At 38.3% G+C, this 19,461-nt stretch overlaps 2 protein-coding genes across 2 annotated transcripts; both read left to right on the plus strand.

Annotated features, from left to right (window-relative positions):
- The first annotated feature begins 554 nt into the window (after nt 1-554).
- Nucleotides 555-1,552, plus strand: LOC149186760 (UDP-glycosyltransferase 86A2-like). The gene is made up of 2 exons (XM_089409441.1): nt 555-1,056; nt 1,205-1,552. The coding sequence occupies exons 1-2, from the start codon at nt 555-557 to the stop codon at nt 1,396-1,398; spliced, it is 696 nt and encodes a 231-aa protein (XP_089265567.1). The 3' UTR covers nt 1,399-1,552.
- A 67-nt stretch (nt 1,553-1,619) lies between these two features.
- LOC149186761 (putative receptor protein kinase ZmPK1) lies at nt 1,620-3,556 on the plus strand. Its single transcript, XM_089409442.1, has one exon. The coding sequence runs from the start codon at nt 1,706-1,708 to the stop codon at nt 3,554-3,556; it is 1,851 nt and encodes a 616-aa protein (XP_089265568.1). The 5' UTR covers nt 1,620-1,705.
- Nucleotides 3,557-19,461: the final 15,905 nt, after the last annotated feature.

The raw sequence follows: 19,461 nt of genomic DNA on the forward strand, positions 1-19,461 counted from the left end.
GAAGGGGTTTTCCAGAAATATCGATGACTTGCTATAGGCACTCTTCACCAACACCTTTCAACACTAACCCCCATTGATAATTGAGTTAAAATTCAGTATTGTAGTGCGTAGTTCCTCTTTTCTCTATTTTTAGGTATTTCTATAATTAGGCCGATAGGCCTTCCTATGCATCAACAATCGTCAACACTTTTACCATGCTCCGTTGGATCAGGGGAGACACTTTCAACCGTTGATTTGAAGTGTGACTGCTTTTTCCAAATATAGGTTGAGTTGCTTTATTGCTTTTTCCCATTCTTTTATGTCACTCTTAAGATATTTTTACTACTTTTTCCCTGCCAGTTGTCCCGCACATCGCATCTGGCAAGCATGCACTGCACTTTGACTGCTTTTTCCAAATATTGGTTGTCTTGCCTTCTTTTCACCTCCGAGTTCTATTGTGCATTGAACGTGGCCCTGTTATGCAAAAACTCTGTTCAGATTGCCACTGGGGGAAATCTTAGGCAGATCCTATTTCCGTAGCCGAGGAACGTTGAAGCTCACAATCGAACAATCCAATGGCTCGCAATCCGCAATCCTTGCAAGGTCACATAACTCCCGTGATGCACTTCGCGAAGAAACTTGCTTCCAAAGGTGTTACAGTCACGTTCGTTAACACGCACCACAGGCACCAGCAGATCACTAAGGCTAACAATCACAGTGCTGAACAAGACGACCCTCTTGAGAAGGAAGCGCTTAATGTTGGTCTTGATATTCGCTCTGTTCAAATCTCTGATGGATTACCTCTGGATTTCGATCGGTCAGCCAGATTGATCGATTTTATGCGCTCTGTAGATAATATGGCAGGAGAGTTGGAACGACTCCTTCAAAATCTCAACAAGACAGGGCCGACAATTTCTTGTGTCATAGCTGATAGTGGACTTTCCTGGTCATTTGAAGTCACAAAGAAATTAGGTATTCCCTGGATTTCGTTTTGGCCACAGCCTACCTTTCTTTATTCGATCCACTATCACGCACATCTGCTGGAGGATCTCCGTTGCAATCTTTATGAAGGAACCGGTAAGGTTTCTGGGTGCTTTAAATAGTTTTTTCGTTTGAAATCCTGCTTACAGAAGCTTGCAGATATATTTGCGCAGGTCTTCATTAGTAGGCATCTTGTTTAATTTTATTTTGGATTTTAATTATCGTCAGTGCGATTTATCTGCAGCTGATGAGGGCAGCATTTCGATTGATTTTATTCCCGGCGTACCAAACTTAGAAGCAAGAGATCTTCCGTCCTTCATACGTCGGACCCCGAGTCACAGTGCATTCTTGATGGGATGCATAGGTCCTTTCAGGTATGTCGCGAAGCAGATTGGGTTCTTGGAAATTCTTTTGACGATCTCGAAAGAAAGGAAGTGAATTTGAACCCTCCGGTACTGCATGTTGGTCTGTTGCTTCCCTCGGGTTTTTTGAACGGTGAACATTCCAAGGACATGAGAGTTGAAACGAGCATTTGGACAGAATGTGACTGTTCTGAGTGGCTGGATGCAAAGCCTAATCGTTCGGTTCTATACGTTTCCTTTGGGAGTATGGTTCATGTGACTAAAGCTCAGCTGGAGGAAATAATATGTAGTATGGTTGATGTGACGAACTTCCAGATCATGTGTCGGAAAGCTTCCAATATCCAACCGATACTCTTCTTCCACTCCAGCCCCTCAGGAATAATATGCAGTTAATATCTAGATTGGGAAGGGGCACGTTTAAACCAGGCTACTATCGTCTCTACTTTGATAGCTACAGCATTCTTCGACTCATTTACGACGACGAATCAGGATTGAAGGACAACTACGGGCCTTCTGGCAGGCAAAACACATTATATGTCCAAGCTATGTTGAATGCCTCCGGTAATTTCAGGTCAAACGACGGGTTTAACATTGCGGCATCAGATTATGGAGAAGGCCCCAAGAGAAGATTAACTCTGGACATTGATGGAAACCTGAGGCTATACAGTTTGGTGGAAGAGAAAGGTACATGGACCATTGTTTGGATGGCGGTCCGTGATCAATGCAGAGTTCATGGCTTCTGTGGAATGTACGGTCTGTGCATATACACTCGAAAGCCCAGTTGTACATGTCCCCCTGGTTTTCACATGAAAGATTCCACCAATTGGTTCCAAGGTTGCCAGCGGAATCAAGAACTGGATGGGCATAGTACAAGACTTCTGTATTTTTCAGATACAAATTATTCTAACTTCGATCTATCCCAGCTTGCTGAGATTACGCTGGAAGAGTGCAAACGTTTGTGCATGAATAACAGCCGTTGTGAAGGCTTTGTCTACGTGGATGGCGCCGGATTGTGTTTTCCTAAGTATTTACTGATCAGTGGATACCGATCTCCCGGTCAGACGGGCCACATGTACATCAAAGTTTCCAGCAATGATTCTACTGTTTCTAATATTACCAGTGCGTCTCAGCCTTTGCCATTAAACTGTTCGCCTTCCACGGACGAAGACAAAAGGCACAAGACAAGAAGCCCTACTGTCAAATCTGCGCTAAGATATTTTGCTATTGCATTTGGTGTTGCAGAGCTGTTTTGTGTAATACTTGGTTGGTGGTATATGTCCAGAACATATAGAGATCTTGGCTATGAACGTTTAGCCTACTCAGACATCCCCGGGGGATTCAAGAACTTCAGCTTTGCAGAATTGAAGAAAGCGACAGATAACTTCAAGATAAGACTGGGAGAAGGAGGCTTTGGGTCGGTGTACAAAGGCGTGCTGACCGATGGTGAGGTGGTAGCAGTGAAGCGACTGGAAGGAGTATCCCAGGGTCATGATCAGTTCTGGGCAGAAGTGAGTGTGATTGGGAGAGTCCATCACATGAACTTAGTTCGTATGTTTGGCTTCTGTGCCGAAGGAAATCACAGGTTGTTAGTTTACGAGTACATTGAAAATGGGTCTCTAGACAAGTATCTGACTGCAGAAAGCCAAGAAGTTGGCAATGACAGAGTTTTGGGTTGGAAAGAAAGATTTGGGATTGCGGTGGGCACAACCAAGGGGTTAGCCTACCTTCACGAAGAATGTTTGGAATGGATTCTGCACTGTGACATCAAGCCCCAAAACATACTTCTGGACATGAATTTTTGTCCCAAGGTTGCGGACTTTGGGTTGGCGAAGCTGGTAGATAGAGATCACTCATTCTCCTTCTCCACAATTAGAGGCACACGGGGTTACTTAGCACCAGAGTGGGCAATGAATCTGCCAATCACGGCCAAGGTGGATGTTTATAGCTTTGGGATTGTTTTGTTAGAAATGGTGACCGGAAGAAGCTCGTTATCCAGTTCAACAGGACATCTGGTTCAGTGGGTCTCTGCAATGATGAGGGAAGGGAGAGAGATTGAGGAAGTGGTGGATCCGAGGTTGCATGGAGATTTTAATTCGGCAGAGTTGAAGAGAATCCTGAAAACAGCACTGCTCTGCATCGAGCAAGACAAGGATGTGAGATCAACCATGAGTCAGGCCGTCGAAATGCTTTCTCAACCTGATTCCTTTACATCATCAGATTCTCTTTGGGTGTAATTTTTTACTTCTTAACTCGTCTTGTAATGGAAGCTTTCATGGTTCAGATCATGACTCACCTTTTGCTTTTTTGATATTAGAGCAGAATAACTCCAATCCCCAAAGTTGCACTTAGCTTGAATACCCTTAAATAGACCGTTGGATATCGTGAGGCCACAAATCAACTCAGCTCTGACAAGGGAAGCCAAATTTTCTTTGTTGTAAACTTATAAATTCAGCACAAATAGCATTGATTCTGTTGTATTCTATTCTTATCATTTCCTTCGGCAAAGCAATATACTCTGTAATTTGATTTTGTATTTGAAATTTACTGCAAGAGGAAATCTATGGAAATTTGAAAACAGTATTCTGATTATTTTATCAAACGACAAAGTGTGTTTAGAAGGGTAATTGCACAATGATCCAATCCAAGAAAACAAGGTTTTCCATGAACCAATTAACTCTTTTAGAAAAATTCAACAATTCCAATTTAATAATCCTATCGGCCTCTCTTTGTACCATTTGGGACAATTGCTAGTAATATCCTTTTTATTTTTTACAAGAATCTTCCTTTTCCAATGTTTGAACACATTGGTTTATTTTCTTTTATCTACAGGTTCAAATGGTGCGATCAGTCACTATTTCTGCTTAAAGTTTCACACAGGTGAGATTATTTTCCCATTGAATTGGTTATTGTTTTATGAACACTCGCCCCCATTCAGGATAGGTTATATACTAATCACTAATCCTCTCCTCTATTCAGCAGGGATCTAGTTGATCATGGTTGTCTTACGATTTCATTCTGGTGTAGTGAGATTCAACATCTAACTCTATTGTATCTCCTTACGGATTTCATGTTCCAGGTCAGTTAACCTACCACTCTGGGGTTTGGCTACATATGAAGTTGTATTGGTTGGTTATAGATTCAAGTTTTACCATAAGCTCGACCCTATTTATTTTGCTGTGTACGGAACCTTTGGGTCGAGAGAATTTACGTTCTGAAATCCTCTTCTTCCAATTTATAAACCCTTGTTCGTGCATCAATTTTTTTTCATTATCATTTTCCTAAAGTTTTTAAATAACGAGGCCATAATGGTTGAGGGAACAATACCCTTGTTATCGGATGATCTGCATAAATCTCCTACTGCTATAAAAGAACTTGTGTGAACTGATAGCTTATACCAACTAGGACAATTGTGTCATTTCACTGGAATTCACCCACGGTTTTGACTGATATTTATTTTATACTAAAGTTCACATAATACACAGTCTTATTTATTTATTTGATAGTGAAATTCCTATAACATATAGTGTATGTCGTTCTCATGATTCTTTTCTCCCTTTTTAATTTCTTCAGTTGAATTAATACATAAATTGTGTTGTTTCTGTATTACATTGTATTCTTGTGGTGGTCCTGTTATGGAGATCATTAATTATATTTTCTTCCATCTATCTTATACATTGGTATTGAGACGAACTGGTTTAATTGGTGTTGGGGATTTTTCTGTCAAAATCCCAAAAACAAAATCACAGAACACAGAGACAATGCTCTGTTTCATACACAGGATTTTTAACACAGCGGAAACTTAAAAAAATATTCTTTGCAGCAGACAGAGTTTTCACACACACACCACAAATTTCTATTCACTAATAAAAGCAACTGTTGTTACAAATTTCTTCCTCTCTCTCAGAGGGATTCACAAAAGACTGCTTCAGATGCAGTTCCAAGAACAAAACATTCAAATTGTTACAGAACAACCAGAAACCTTTTTAGCACTGCTGTGCATTCCTTTTTCTTTTTATACTACGCTGCTGCGTATTACATACATACACTTGCGCTGCTGCACTTCTATTTTACTTCGCACTGTTGTGCATTGTCTAATTCAATTACATTGGCGCTGTTGCGTCTCCCCTCTTCACACACTCATTAACACAACAAAAAAAAACATTACATATATATGACAACCCAAGAAGAAATTACTTCACATCTTCACTGGCCATGCTTCTGTAAAAGACATAATAAAAATTAAATGCTTTTACTAGGCTTTACTTGTGCCCAGACTAGATTTTACTTGTGCCCATACTCCCGCTGAAATAAAATTAAAAACTTCACCAAAACTTACCAACCCACAGTAAATTCTATTTACTGCTTTACTGACATTTACTGGCGGTAAGTAAAAACTTTTACTTCACGTAAAATTTCATTTAATGCTGGCCTGTACTTCAACCATTGACTTCATTTAAATCACATCGCAGAATCCCATTTGGCGGAACACAAAATTTGGGGCACACACATATGATGCGATCTGCGATATGCGATCGGATCGCATCGCACCATCGCAATCGCAGAAATCACAACACATAACGGAGGGTGGCCAGATGTGTTTGCGATTTGCGATATGCGATAGATCGCATCGCAAAAAGAAAGCTTCAGTTGAAATTATTATTTCAACACTCCCCTTTAATTTCAACTGTTGGGTTATCAATCATACCCAGACATTTCCTCAAATACTCAAAACTTTTCTTGTCCAAAGGTTTTGTCAGAATGTCAGCAACCTGTTCCTGAGTGCTGCAATGTTGCAAAACGATTTCTCCATTGTTCACCAATTCTCTGATGTAATGGAACCTTGTATCAATGTGTTTCCTTCGCCTGTGAAACACAGAATTCTTGGACAACGCAATAGCTGAGCTATTGTCACAAAAAATAACTGTTGCTTTTGCCTGCTCTTGGCATAAGCTCCTTAACATTCTCCTCATCCACACTGCTTGACATGCTGCTGCTGTAGCTGCCACGTACTCTGCTTCTGCTGTAGACAACGCCACAATTGGTTGTTTCTTGGAAGCCCATGAAATGGCTCCTGAACCCATGTGAAAAACGTAACCGGATGTGCTTTTCCGATCATCCACACTTCCAGCCCAATCGCTATCGGTGTAGCCAACTAAGTCTGAATGTTCTGAGACATTATATAAAATTCCAAACATTTTGGTACCTTTGACATACCTTAAAATTCTTTTTGCTGCCTGCCAATGTGCCTCTTTTGGCCTCTCCATGAATCTGGAAATTAAACTAACAACATACATAATGTCAGGTCTAGTAGCTGTTAAATACATAAGGCTGCCAACAATACTCTTGTACAAACTAGGATCAAAATCCTTGCTGCTGTCCTCTTTGCTGAGTTTTAATCCCATTACTGTGGGAGTGATTGCTGCCTTGCACTCTTGCATGTGGAATCTTTCCAACACTTCATTTACATATCTTGCTTGAGAGATAAAAATCCCATTTTCATTTTGATCTACTTCTATTCCTAAGAAGTATCTCAGCAAACCCATGTCAGTCATCTCAAATTCTTCTTTCATGACTGATTTGAAATTTTCAATGAGGTAGTCATCATTACCTGTAAAAATAACATCATCAACATACAAGACAACAATTAAAATCTTGCCATCCTTTTCTTTGATGTAGACTGTGGGTTCTCCCTCACATTTGTCAAATTCATTATCCAATAGATATGAATCTATCTTGCTGTACCATGCTCTTGGCGCTTGCTTCAGCCCATAAAGAGCCTTCTTCAGTTTGCAAACTTTGTGTTCTTGGCCTTTCTTCTCATAGCCTAGAGGCTGTTCAATGTATACCTCTTCTTTTAATACTCCATTTAGGAATGCTGACTTCACGTCCATTCGGTAGACTTTCCATTTGTTTTGAGCTGCTATAGACAGCACTTCTCTCACGGTTTCCATTCTTGCAACCGGTGCGAAAGTCTCCTCATAATCTCTCCCATACTGCTGCTTGTATCCTTTGACAGCAAGCCTTGCCTTGTGTCTTTCAATTTTGCCTTCAACATTGCTCTTTGTCTTGTAAACCCATTTGACTCCAATGACTTCTTTGCCTTTTGGTAGCTCAACCAAATTCCATGTTTTGTTTCTCTCTATGGCATTCATCTCCTCATCCATAGCTTCTATCCATTTCTTATCTTTAATAGCATCTTCGAAATGAATGGGATCATCAACATGACAATACAAGGCAAATAAGGAATTCATTCCTTCATTATAAATGTCACTTAAGTTTCTGAATTTCTTACCTCTTTCACTTGTTGTGCAAGTGCTTGAAGATGCACTTGAATTTCCTCCTTGTGGTGTGCTTGGAGAAGCACTCTCATTTCTCCTCAAGGGTGTTCCTTGTTGTCCTTGTGTTGGCGCCGCTGTTTGGGGATGTATTTCTACCATTTCCTCATCATCTTCATCATGAGACAAACAGTTTTTAACGTTAACTGTTTTCTCTATGCTTCCATCCCAAGCTTCCTCCTCAATGAACTGAACATCTCTGCTCACAAAGAATTTCTTGGTGGATGGGATATACAACCTGTAAGCTTTGGAATCCTCACTGTATCCAATGAAGATGCATTTCTCCCCTTTGTTGTCCAACTTCTTCCTTAGCTGATCTGGAATGTGTGCGTAAGCCACACATCCAAAAACTTTCATGTGGGTGACTCTTTGCTTTCTCCCACTCCATGCTTCTTCCGGCACTTTGTTCATCACAGCTTTTGTAGGACACCTATTCAAGATATATACTGCACAATTTACGGCTTCAGCCCAATAATCATTTGGCAAATGCTTTGCCTTCAACATGCTCCTCGCCATATCCATAATGGTCATGTTCTTCCTTTCAACAACTCCATTTTGCTGTGGGGTGTACCTTGCTGTGAATTGCTTGTGAATTCCATTTTCTCTGCAAAAACATAAAAATTCTTTGGAGATATACTCACCTCCTCTATCAGTTCTCCAAAATTTAATACGCAACCCACTTTGATTTTCCACAAGTGCTTTGAAATTTCGGAATTTTTCAAACACTTCACTTTTATTCTTCAAGAAATAAACCCAAGTTTTTCTTGTAAAATCATCAATAAATGTTAGAAAATATTGGCTGCCTGCTAAAGATTGATTTTGCATCGGTCCACATAAATCTGAGTGGACAATCTCTAAGGGTGCTTTTGCCCTTATGCTTTTCCCGCTTGGAAAGCTTTCTCTGTGTTGTTTTCCCAATATGCAGCCTTCACAAAGGCTGTCCAGTTTCTCTATCAATGGTAATCCTCTTACCATCCCTTTTCTGCTCAACAAATTAAGGCCTCCAAAGTTGAGATGTCCAAATCTCAAGTGCCACAACCAATTTTCATCTTTTGGTTGGCTTTGGAAAGCCTCTTGGGTAACTGCTGCCATTGCATCTTTGTTTTTCAAATCTGCCCTTATTCTGAGAGGGAACATTCTGTTCCTCGTCATCCTCACTTCAGCAATGCATCGCTTGCTGGGTGGAATATCCATGATGGTGCATACATCATTCTCAAAGAAAACATTGTAACCCTTTTGAACAAGCTGTCCAATACTCAAGAGGTTACATCTCATTCCAGGAACATAATAGACATCTGTTATGGTTTTCCTTTCTCCTTGCTTTGTAAATATTTTAACTTCTCCTTTACCCATAACAGAAATTTTGCTATCAGTCCCAAGTGTGACTTGTGACTTCACACTTTGATCTAAAGCAGAAAACAGGGCTATGTTTCCTGTCATATGGTTACTGCAACCGGAGTCTAGAAACCATATATCTTCACTATTTGTTTCAGCCATGTTACAAGCTAACAGCACATTATCTTGGCTGACATTTTCTCTAGTAATATTTGCACTAGAGCTATTACTCACATCATGCTGCTTCTTCCTACATTCACTGGCATAATGCCCATATTTTTTACAATAATAACATTGGACATTGGATTTTTCATACCTTTGTCCTTGAGCATGATGTTGTCCTCCTTGTTGGCTGTTGCCTTGACCTTGGTTCTAATTTGGATTGCTGCCTCTTCCTTGAGCATTTGCTGGACTGTTCCTTCCACCTCTATTCTGGCTTCTGCCTCTTCCTCTCTTGTTTCCTCTGCCTTGACCTCTTCCTCTTCCAAAGGACATCTGGGTCTTGAAGGCTTGCTCTAGAGATGAGTTTTCATTTCTACTCAACCTCTGCTCATGTGTGATCAGTGATGCATGAAGCTCATCAACTGAAAAGTTTGAGAGATCCTTTGTCTCTTCTATGGTGGTGACAATCACATGAAACCTTGAGGGTAGGCACCTCAATAGTTTCTCCACAATCCTCCTTTCTTCAAGTATCTCTCCATGAGATCTTATTTGTGTGACCAGGCCAATTACATGTGTGAAGAATGAGTCAATATTGTCTGACTCCTTCATACACAAATTCTCAAAATCCTTCCTCAGCAACTGTAGCTTTGTTGTCTTCACTCTCTCCATTCCTTGATAGGCTGTTTTAAGAGTTTGCCATGCATCTTTGGATGTCTTAGCTGCTGCTAACCTTGGAAATACGCTTCCATGCACTGCTTGATACAAGAAGAAAAGGGCTTTTGAGTCCTTCTTCTTGCAGCTCTTTAACAGATCCTTCTCTCCCTGAGTTAATGCATTAAACTCATTTTCATCTGCTGGTTGTTCAAAACCATCTTCAACTATTTCCCAAAGTCTTGGGAAGCAAACAAGGCTTTCATTGTTAATGCCCAATAGTCATAGTTTTTGCCATCAAATAGTGGGAGTTGCATACCCATACTATTGCTGGTGGTGGTGCTAGCCATTCTAGCACTCTTAACTATGCTTCAAATACTTCACTGTGTATTTAAAATAACAGACTGTCTTCAACAGCAACACACAAAAAAAACTTGAGAAATACCTTGGATTCTTTTGCCTGAGTCTTCACATTGCCAGAGAAGTTGCTGCAGTAAGAATCCTTCCTTCAGCTTCTTTGAACCCTTCAAAGAGCCTAAACTAGCTCTGATACCACTGTTGGGGATTTTTCTGTCAAAAACCCAAAAACAAAATCACAGAACATGGAGACAATGCTCTGTTTCATACACAGGATCTTTAACACAGAGGAAACTTAAAAAAATATTCTTTGCAGCAGACAGAGTTTTCACACACACACCACAAATTTCTATTCACTAATAAAAGAAACTGCTGTTACCAACTTCTTACTCTCTCTCAGAGGGATTCACAAAAGACTGCTTCAGATGCAGTTCCAAGAACAAAGCATTCAAATTGTTACAGAACAACCAGAAACCTTTTTAGCACTGATGTGCATTCCTTTTTCTTTGTTATACTACGCTGCTGCGTATTACATACATACACTTGCGCTGCTGCACTTCTATTTTACTTCGCACTGTTGTGCATTCTCTAATTCAATTACATTGGCGCTGCTGCGTCTCCCCTATTCACACACTCATTAACACAACAAAAAAAAACATTACATATATATGACAACCCAAGAAGAAATTACTTCACATCTTCACTGGCCATGCTTCCATAAAAGACATAATAAAAATTAAATGCTTTTACCAGGCTTTACTTGTGCCCATATTAGCTTTTACTTGTGCCCATACTCCCGCTGAAATAAAATTAAAAACTTCACCAAAACTTACCAACCCACAGTAAATTCTATTTACTGCTTTACTGACATTTACTGGCAGTAAGTAAAAACTTTTACTTCACGTAAAATTTCATTTAATGCTGGCCTGTACTTCAACCATTGACTTCATTTAAATCGCATCGCAGAATCCCATTTGGCGGAACACAAAATTTGGGGCACACACATATGATGCGATCTGCGATATGCGATCGGATCGCATCGCACCATCGCAATCGCAGAAATCATAGCACATAATGGAGGGTGGCCAGATGTGTTTGCGATTTGCGATATGCGATAGATCGCATCGCAAAAATAAAGATTCAGTTGAAATTATTATTTCAACAATTGGTGCTCAGTGTACCCCTTCTTGTAATTAGTTGTGCATACACTATGAGTTTCGTGGCTGTATGTAACAACACTCCTCTTTCGTTATCATCTCAGTTATTATGATCTTTGCTCACAAGGTATGACTATGAGGCATCCGATTAAATTTGTCTATTATAGTAATTCATTCATATATTACTATTTTCCTTACATCGGTAATTAAATTCACCCCGGAATAATTAATATATTTAGCTTCCAGTGGCTAACTTTCAGTACTGACCATATATCGTTTTATTTTCTATTTGCACGGTCCTTCTTATACTTAAGTCTATTTCCTTGCCTATATGTCTCTATAGCAACATAATTTCATCATATATATTTAGTATCTCTACTCCTACTTTCCATCCAAACTTTCTCTATAACTGGTAACATGGTTTAAAGTTTCCGCTCTTTCTTTGATTTCCACATCTTAGCATAGTATGAATTATTTGTGCCCTATCAACACAATGTCGGTTTTTTTTTGTTGATCCCTTAATTGAATACTTACTATAACATAAATCAATCCCTTCCCTCAAGCTTTTAAGACAATGCACTCTAACCCCTTAGTAAATCATACATTGCAATGGTAGAATCATTTCCTAGTAAAATCGTTCAAATAAAGTCTATCATATGAGGATTTCAAGAGGTAGCGAAACTCTGAAATCACCGAGAGCATACAAACTTGAAGTAATAAAACTATGCTCACCACTTTCCTTTTTCACTTAACTATAACTCCAATTATTTAGCCACTAGAACTACTATCAACCATTCAAGTTACCATAGCTACCCAATCCCCATACGTACATAAAACTAAAAGATAAGCATTCAATATCAGCCTGTCGACAACGGATTAAGATAATATATAAGATATCCTAACATTGCATAGCGACGGATAAAAACATATCAACAATTTAATAGGGTGCATGTAAATAAGAAAATACGCCATAGATAAACTAACTAGTAACATGGTGAGGGAGATGCACTTGAGAGTTTCACACTTAGTTTTGCCACCTAACCATGCACTGAGTTCCTCCATTTCATCCCTGAACTGAGATAAATTTCCCAAGAATCAACTCCCCTTGTTGATCTCTTCAACGGGTATTTAATACCTTTCTCTCATGATAAGGTTTCCTTTAGCGGTGTCCCATTTTTGTGGATCTTTTTATCCACTCACCTACTATTTTCCATAAAAGCCCTCCTTTCTCCCTTGTGGCGCTTTTATGCTATTTAATCTTAGCATCTTTCTCTAGCTAAGCAACTTAATGGATTTTTCTCTCCCATCCATTAAGATTATCAAGAATCCTTATCATTAAAGAATTACTCAATCTCTTTTACCAATGAGATTTTATTTGGTAAGAGTCTCATTTCTAGGTGTGTCATTCCCAAGTACATACATCCTATTTATTTATGTAGTAATAAACATTTACATAATTATTTCCATATTGTTCATAGATTTCTCGCCATTATTTATAACTAAATTATTCTAGCTAACATCGCATTTCAGCAATGGAGGGATATTACAATGAATGATCAACCATGTCGCAATGTTTATTTTACGGTTTATAATATTTATGTTAGGGTTTATATAGTCTGGGTCTATATTATTCGCTTCGGTTTCATGCTACTCCCTTCGGTTTAATATTTGTTTGGGTTTATATTTTCAGTTGTGGTCAACCTTGGTCAAAACGTAGTCAACCATGTGCAACCATGTATTATTAGATAAATCATGGACAACCATGGTTAACCATGGTCAATCACAGTCAATTATGGTGAAAGTTTAGATTTTCAAAAATATTATCTCCATATGAAAATTAACCATGGTCATCCATCATCCAACTTCACATAGCGATAAAGAGTGTTTCAATATTAAAATCAATCATGCAAAACCAATGTAAACAATGGTCTAACATGGAATTGTGAGAATGGTTGTCTTGAAATGAAAATCTAGGATGATCAACTATGGTCCAATGTTACAATGTCATAAAGATTTCCTCAATATAAACTCTTTGGGTTTATTAATACCTTGGGTTTATAATAATAATCACATTGGTTTATAATATTTTTTTGTAAGTTTGGGTGGGACTACATCATCGTCATGCCCAATATATCACCCCGATCGGGGCCGGGATTTGAACTGGTTACTTCACATCAAGGAGTGTCTTAACGGAACCCCTGATAACCATCTACCAAAGACCCCATGGACCTCATTAGTTTATAATGTTAATGGTTTCTTTAAAATAATTTTTTTCTCAAGGTTTATATTTTTTAATATTAATAAAATTTAATATTATGAATATACTACCACAACCACATTTATAATAGAAATTTTATATTATTATATAATACAATACAATATAATATAATATAATGTAAAAAAAATATTATTGATAATAATGATATTAATAACAATTAATATCATTTTTATTACTATAATTATTATTAATAATGATTATTAATTAATTATCAAATATTAGTACCAAATCTATGTCCAATTATTCCTATCGGCGTATATCAACCACATTTAATAATGTATATACAAATTAAAGGTTTCTTTTTTTTTCAAAGTAGTTATCCTATTTTTACCATTTAATTTATGTTATTTTTACTATTTTAATTAAATTGGTTTATTAAAAAAATGTCATATGAACAAGTGTGACAAGAAATGACTTATAATTTTTTAGGTATGTGGTATTCTTAAGGTATTGTATTGGCCCATTATATTGTATCAAAATCTATTTACATATTAAGAATCTCCATGATAAAGTAGATAAATCTCCATGGTTAATAATCTTGTTTTAACCATGGAAATATTTCTTTCATTAGCATCTACAATCATGAAAACGAAATTTTAATGCCATAAAAGGAATGGTCACACTAACTATCATGATTTGTTACTTTTTAAAAAATAGGTAATGGTGGAGGGAATCCCATTGCTTAAAAATGAACATACTACATGTGAAGGGTGTGCACTAGGGAAGCTGCATAGCGAAGAGTTCGCGAGTCATACATATAAAACAAAACAAAACATTCTTGAAATTTTTCATACATATATGTGTGGTCCTATGTAGACAAAATCAGTTGGAGGAGCCTACTATTTCTTAATATTTATTGATGATTGCATAAAATGTTAGTGGGTTTAATTTTATTGAGAAATGGCAACAAGAAATTCCAGTTTAATTTTCCCTTTAATTAAACTGTGAATTAAATTCAAATTTTGTTCTCATAGCAACTTAAAATAGTTGAATTAAGTTAATTAAACTTACTTAACTTAGGAAATTCGAGTTGGAAGTCTTTTGGAAGTCATGTATATGTTCTCCCTACTTTGTACGAGTCCAGTGTGATTAATTGTGAGTTGTAAAATAGAAGACTCAGTTTCATGAGTCAGTTCAATTAAATTAGTTCTCAAACTGATTAAGAGAACTAATAGTGAGTTAACAGTCAGTGGTGACATAAATGAACTCCACCAGTGCTACTCTAGTTAATTGAATATTTACACATCAAAAACTCATGCATGTCGATTCTGAGAAAGATCGAGTTGAGACTAGAGTGCAAGGACAGTGTACTATTTGTTTTAGATTTTTATGAGTTGCACTGATAGTACATACAATTAAGAACTAGTCCATAAGGGATTGCATGGATTTTAGAGGCTTTATTCTCTTTAAATACAAGCAATCCTTCATAGGAATTACACATTGGAATAGAGACTTGTGTTGGAAATAATACTGAGAGGGGGGGTGAATCAGTATTATCAGATCAATTATGTTTTCATTTCACAATTAAATTTGTATACGCTACTTTGGTGAGCAAATACCGCGTATGTATGCAACTTCAGTTAAGGAAACATGAGTATATGAGTAGACTTGTAAGTTAGATCATTCTTCAGATGTTAATCATTAATCTGTGCATCAAAACATATGAACAGTAACTAGGAACAATAAAACAGAACAGGCAATCACACATAAGAACACCAAATATAAGGTGGAAACCCAATGTGGGTGAAAACCACCTGCTGCAATGTGTAACTATCTTCTTTCAATTAGAAACTTCTTTTTACAATGTTTCTGTACTAGTGCAGACTTATACCAGTACGTAGGCTTCAACCTGCAGAGGGCTACAACCTTCTCTCGTTCTCTAGTTTCTCCTGGAAGGGAACTACAACCCCCTTAGCTCTTGTACTAGCTGAGGTACTAGTATGTAGGTGCTGACCTACAGAAGACTTCTACCTTCTTTTTCCTTCCAGGGACCACGTTTCATAAATTTTCAGACTGGATCCATCAATATCAATCCAACATCTAATAGATCTGCAACAACCAATATTCTTTGCACAAAATACTGAATCAACCAATAACTTCTCAGAATGTTGTAACTAGAAAAATAGTACCAATAACCAGACACCAATTCTGAACCCAGAACACTACAGCAATAAACAAAGGCAGCTAAATCATATTTCAAGAGACGTATGCTACTTCACCCATAGAAACCTGCGTACATACGCAGCTATGCCAAAACCAACCAGTGCATACGCAGTCTTCACTTGCTTAACCTGCGTGTATACGCGCCTCTACCATGCCAAACCTGCGTACGGATCTATAAAAGATAATTTATCCTCAGACATCAGTTATACCTAGATTATCAGTTTTATAGACCTAATCATGCGCCGAATATAACAGATCAAAATCACACAATGATACTACTATTCAAGCCTTGAGATCTTGACCCATCAATAGAACTTAACCATCTTGTAATGTTTAGGTTCCTCCTTGATTCAAGTTTATCTATGTCTCACCAATCAATCACCAATCTTCCAGATCTTTCTCCTCTTTAGATATTCAATGCATAAGTTCATCCCTTGTCAAATGATCTCCTTCCCTTTTTATAGTCTAGACCTTACTCAAACCATGGTCCAAAACCATAGAGATCTAATACTAGGGACCCAAGACCTGGTTTTAATACTTAGAAAGCAATACCATGGATCAAAAACCATAGGTTTGAATATGTCAGACTAAATACCATGGACCAACTATAAGATTTCCCACATGTATGGGCTTTTCTTTGCATGAAAGTGCGTGCATACGTATACGCGCCTTTTGACTGGTAGAATCGCGTATGTACGCGACTTTGTCCAGATGAACCCGCGTATACCTCATTATCCTTCATTCTGAGAGCGTGAACTGTGATCTTCCTTTTTGAGTGAGTTTCCATCAAGGACAACACATGTGCCATAGTGCCAAATCTGTGCCATAATGCCAACAATCTCCCCCTTTGGACTTGATGGCAACCCCAAGTCACTCAAAAAATTCTCCCCCTTTGACATCAAGGTCAAAGGGATGTGCTCCCCCTGAATACATGTTGAATCCTCTGCTCTATTGTGCTATCCAAACTCCCCCTGAATACATGTAGAATCCTTTGCTCTGTTGTGCTATCCAAACTCCCCCTGACTATAGGCAAGGTCTGCAAGAAGATGATCTACAAAAAAACATGACTTTATCCTATCACCAAAGACTCATACATACATCCATCTCCCAACCAAGTGGGGATATACCAGGATTGACTCATCCACCCAACCAGGTGGGGATACACCAGAAGATTACACATAAAAAAAAAGTACATTACATCATTCATCCCATGCATAGTGGGGAAACCAACATAGGCCATTACATGACCTTGATAAAAGAAATTTAAGACATAGAGATAAAATATCTACAGCAAGACTCTGACAGATATCATCAACAAACATCAGCAGAATTTGTCAATAATTATTCATACCAGCACCCATGTTCTCCTTCTGCACTTGTTCCACCAACTGAATTTGAGCCAAGATAATGCCAACAATGCATTATTAGAAGAATATATGCTCCTCCTGAACCTGTGCCAGATGGTCTCTATCAAACCATATCAGACTCTTTTCATCCTAAGCCTGGCCCCACTGCTTTTTCTTCAAACCAACATATAAGCGACTGTATCTTAATAAACCGGCGTATGTACGCACATCCTCCTCGTGTACAACCATTTTTCTCTGAAACAGACGAGATTCAACAGCAAGATGATGCATCAACTACCCCCAGCTTTTTTCTGAGGTATTCAAATGTCTCCCTGGGCAGTGGTTTGGTGAGAATATCAGCAACGTGTTCCTTAGAGGGAACACACTCCAATTTGACCTTTTGTTCCAGCACTTGTTCCCAGAGAAAATGATACTTGATCGGTATGTGCTTAGTGTTTGAATGCATGAAAAGATTCTTTGAGATACTGATTGCACTTGTATTATCACAAAAAATGAAGATAGGTGGAGTACAAGTGATTTGAAGATCTTGCAATGTTTGCATCATCCAAAGGAGTTGTGTGCAGCAAGATGCAGCAACTACATATTCTGCTTCAGCTGTAGATAAAGCAATAGAACTTTGTTTCTTGCTGAACCAAGATACTAGGACCCATGAAGAATGCACCACCACTAGTGCTTTTTCTTTCATCCACACTTCCTGCCCAATCCGCATCTATATATGCATGAAGTGTGAGATCTGTACCTCTAGGATACCATAAGCCATAGTTTTGAGTTCCTTGAAGATACTTGAAAATTCTCTTAACTGCCTGAAGATGAGTTTCCTTTGGATTTTCCTAAAACCTTCCAACTATTCCCACTTCATGCATAATCTCTGGTCGGGTACCTATTAGATAGAGTAGACTACCAATCATGGATCTATAGGTTGGTTGATGTACTACTGCCGATTCATCGTTTGCGCTGAGGCTGCATCCTGTCACCATAGGGGTACGTACTGGTTTCGAATCCTGCATCCCATATTTCTTCAAGATCTGCTCGAGATACTTGGTTTGTGATAGAAAGATGCCATCTTTGTTTTGTTGGACTTGTAAACCAAGAAAATAGGTGAGCTCACCAAGCATAGACATTTCAAACTCTTTCTGCATTACTAAGGCAAATTTTTGACTCGTGTCTTCTTCATTGCTACCAAAGATGATATCGTCAACATACACACCAAGTATTAGTAACTTATCATTGTCAATAATTATATAAAGATTGCTATCAGTTGATCATTTTATAAAACCTTGTTGACGGAGGTATTTATCCAAGCGATAATACCAAGCCCTTGGAGCCTGTTTAAGGCCATAAAGAGCCTTTTTGAGTTTGCATACAAGCTTTGGATCATTTCCAAGGATAAACCCATCTGGTTGCTCAATATACACTTCTTCATCCAAGTCTCCATTTAGAAAAGCAGACTTCACGTCCATTTGAAATACTTTGAACTTCCGAAAGCTAGAAAGAGCAAGGAACATCCTTATGGCCTCTAGTATGGCAACTGGTGGAAAAGTTTCTTCAAATTCAATGCCTTCTTGTTGATCATATCCTTTGTAAACAAGTCTGGCCTTGTTTCTAATCACATCTCCATTTTCATTCAGCTTATTTTTGAATATCCATTTTGTTCCTATGATATTCTTATCTTTTGGTCTAGGAACCAACTCCCAAGTGTTATTCTTTTCGATCTGCTCAAGTTCTTCCTCCATGGCTTTTACCCGGCATTCTTCCTTGCATGCCTCTCTTACATTTTGTGGTTCAGTGGAGGAGAGCAATGCTAGATAGCTTGAAGCTTCTGACATGATCCTTCTTGTCTGTACACCTGCCTCTTTTTGCCCCAAAATTTGAGATTCTGGATGATTCTTCTGAACGTACCTAGATGGAGTCTTTTCTTCTATCCTGATCTGTTCTTCTAGTGCCTCATGGGTTTCTTCTTCATCATGAATCTGATTTGATGTTAACGAATAGTCCTCATCATCTTCGAAATCTTTAGATCTTACCTGCCTAGGAGTGCTTCCTTCTTCATCAACCACTACATCAATGCTTTCAACAATTTTTCCAAGCCTTTTATTGTAACACTTGTATGCTTTGTTGTGGGGAGAGTAACCAAGGAGAATGCCTTCATCTGCTCTAGGTTCAAACCTTCCAAGATTTTCATCAGTATTTTTGATGTAGCATTTGCTCCCAAAATTTTTGAAGTATTTTACCATGGGAGTCTTGCCATACCATAGTTCGTGAGGAGTCTGAGTGCTGTTTACCTGAACATTTATCTTGTTGAGAATAGTAACTGCTGCAAATGCGGCTTTACCC

The sequence above is a fragment of the Pinus tabuliformis genome, chromosome 3_1, assembly GCF_031772625.1.
Source record: "Pinus tabuliformis cultivar Carrire ecotype Pingquan chromosome 3_1, CPIR1, whole genome shotgun sequence".
NCBI lineage: Eukaryota > Viridiplantae > Streptophyta > Pinopsida > Pinales > Pinaceae > Pinus > Pinus tabuliformis.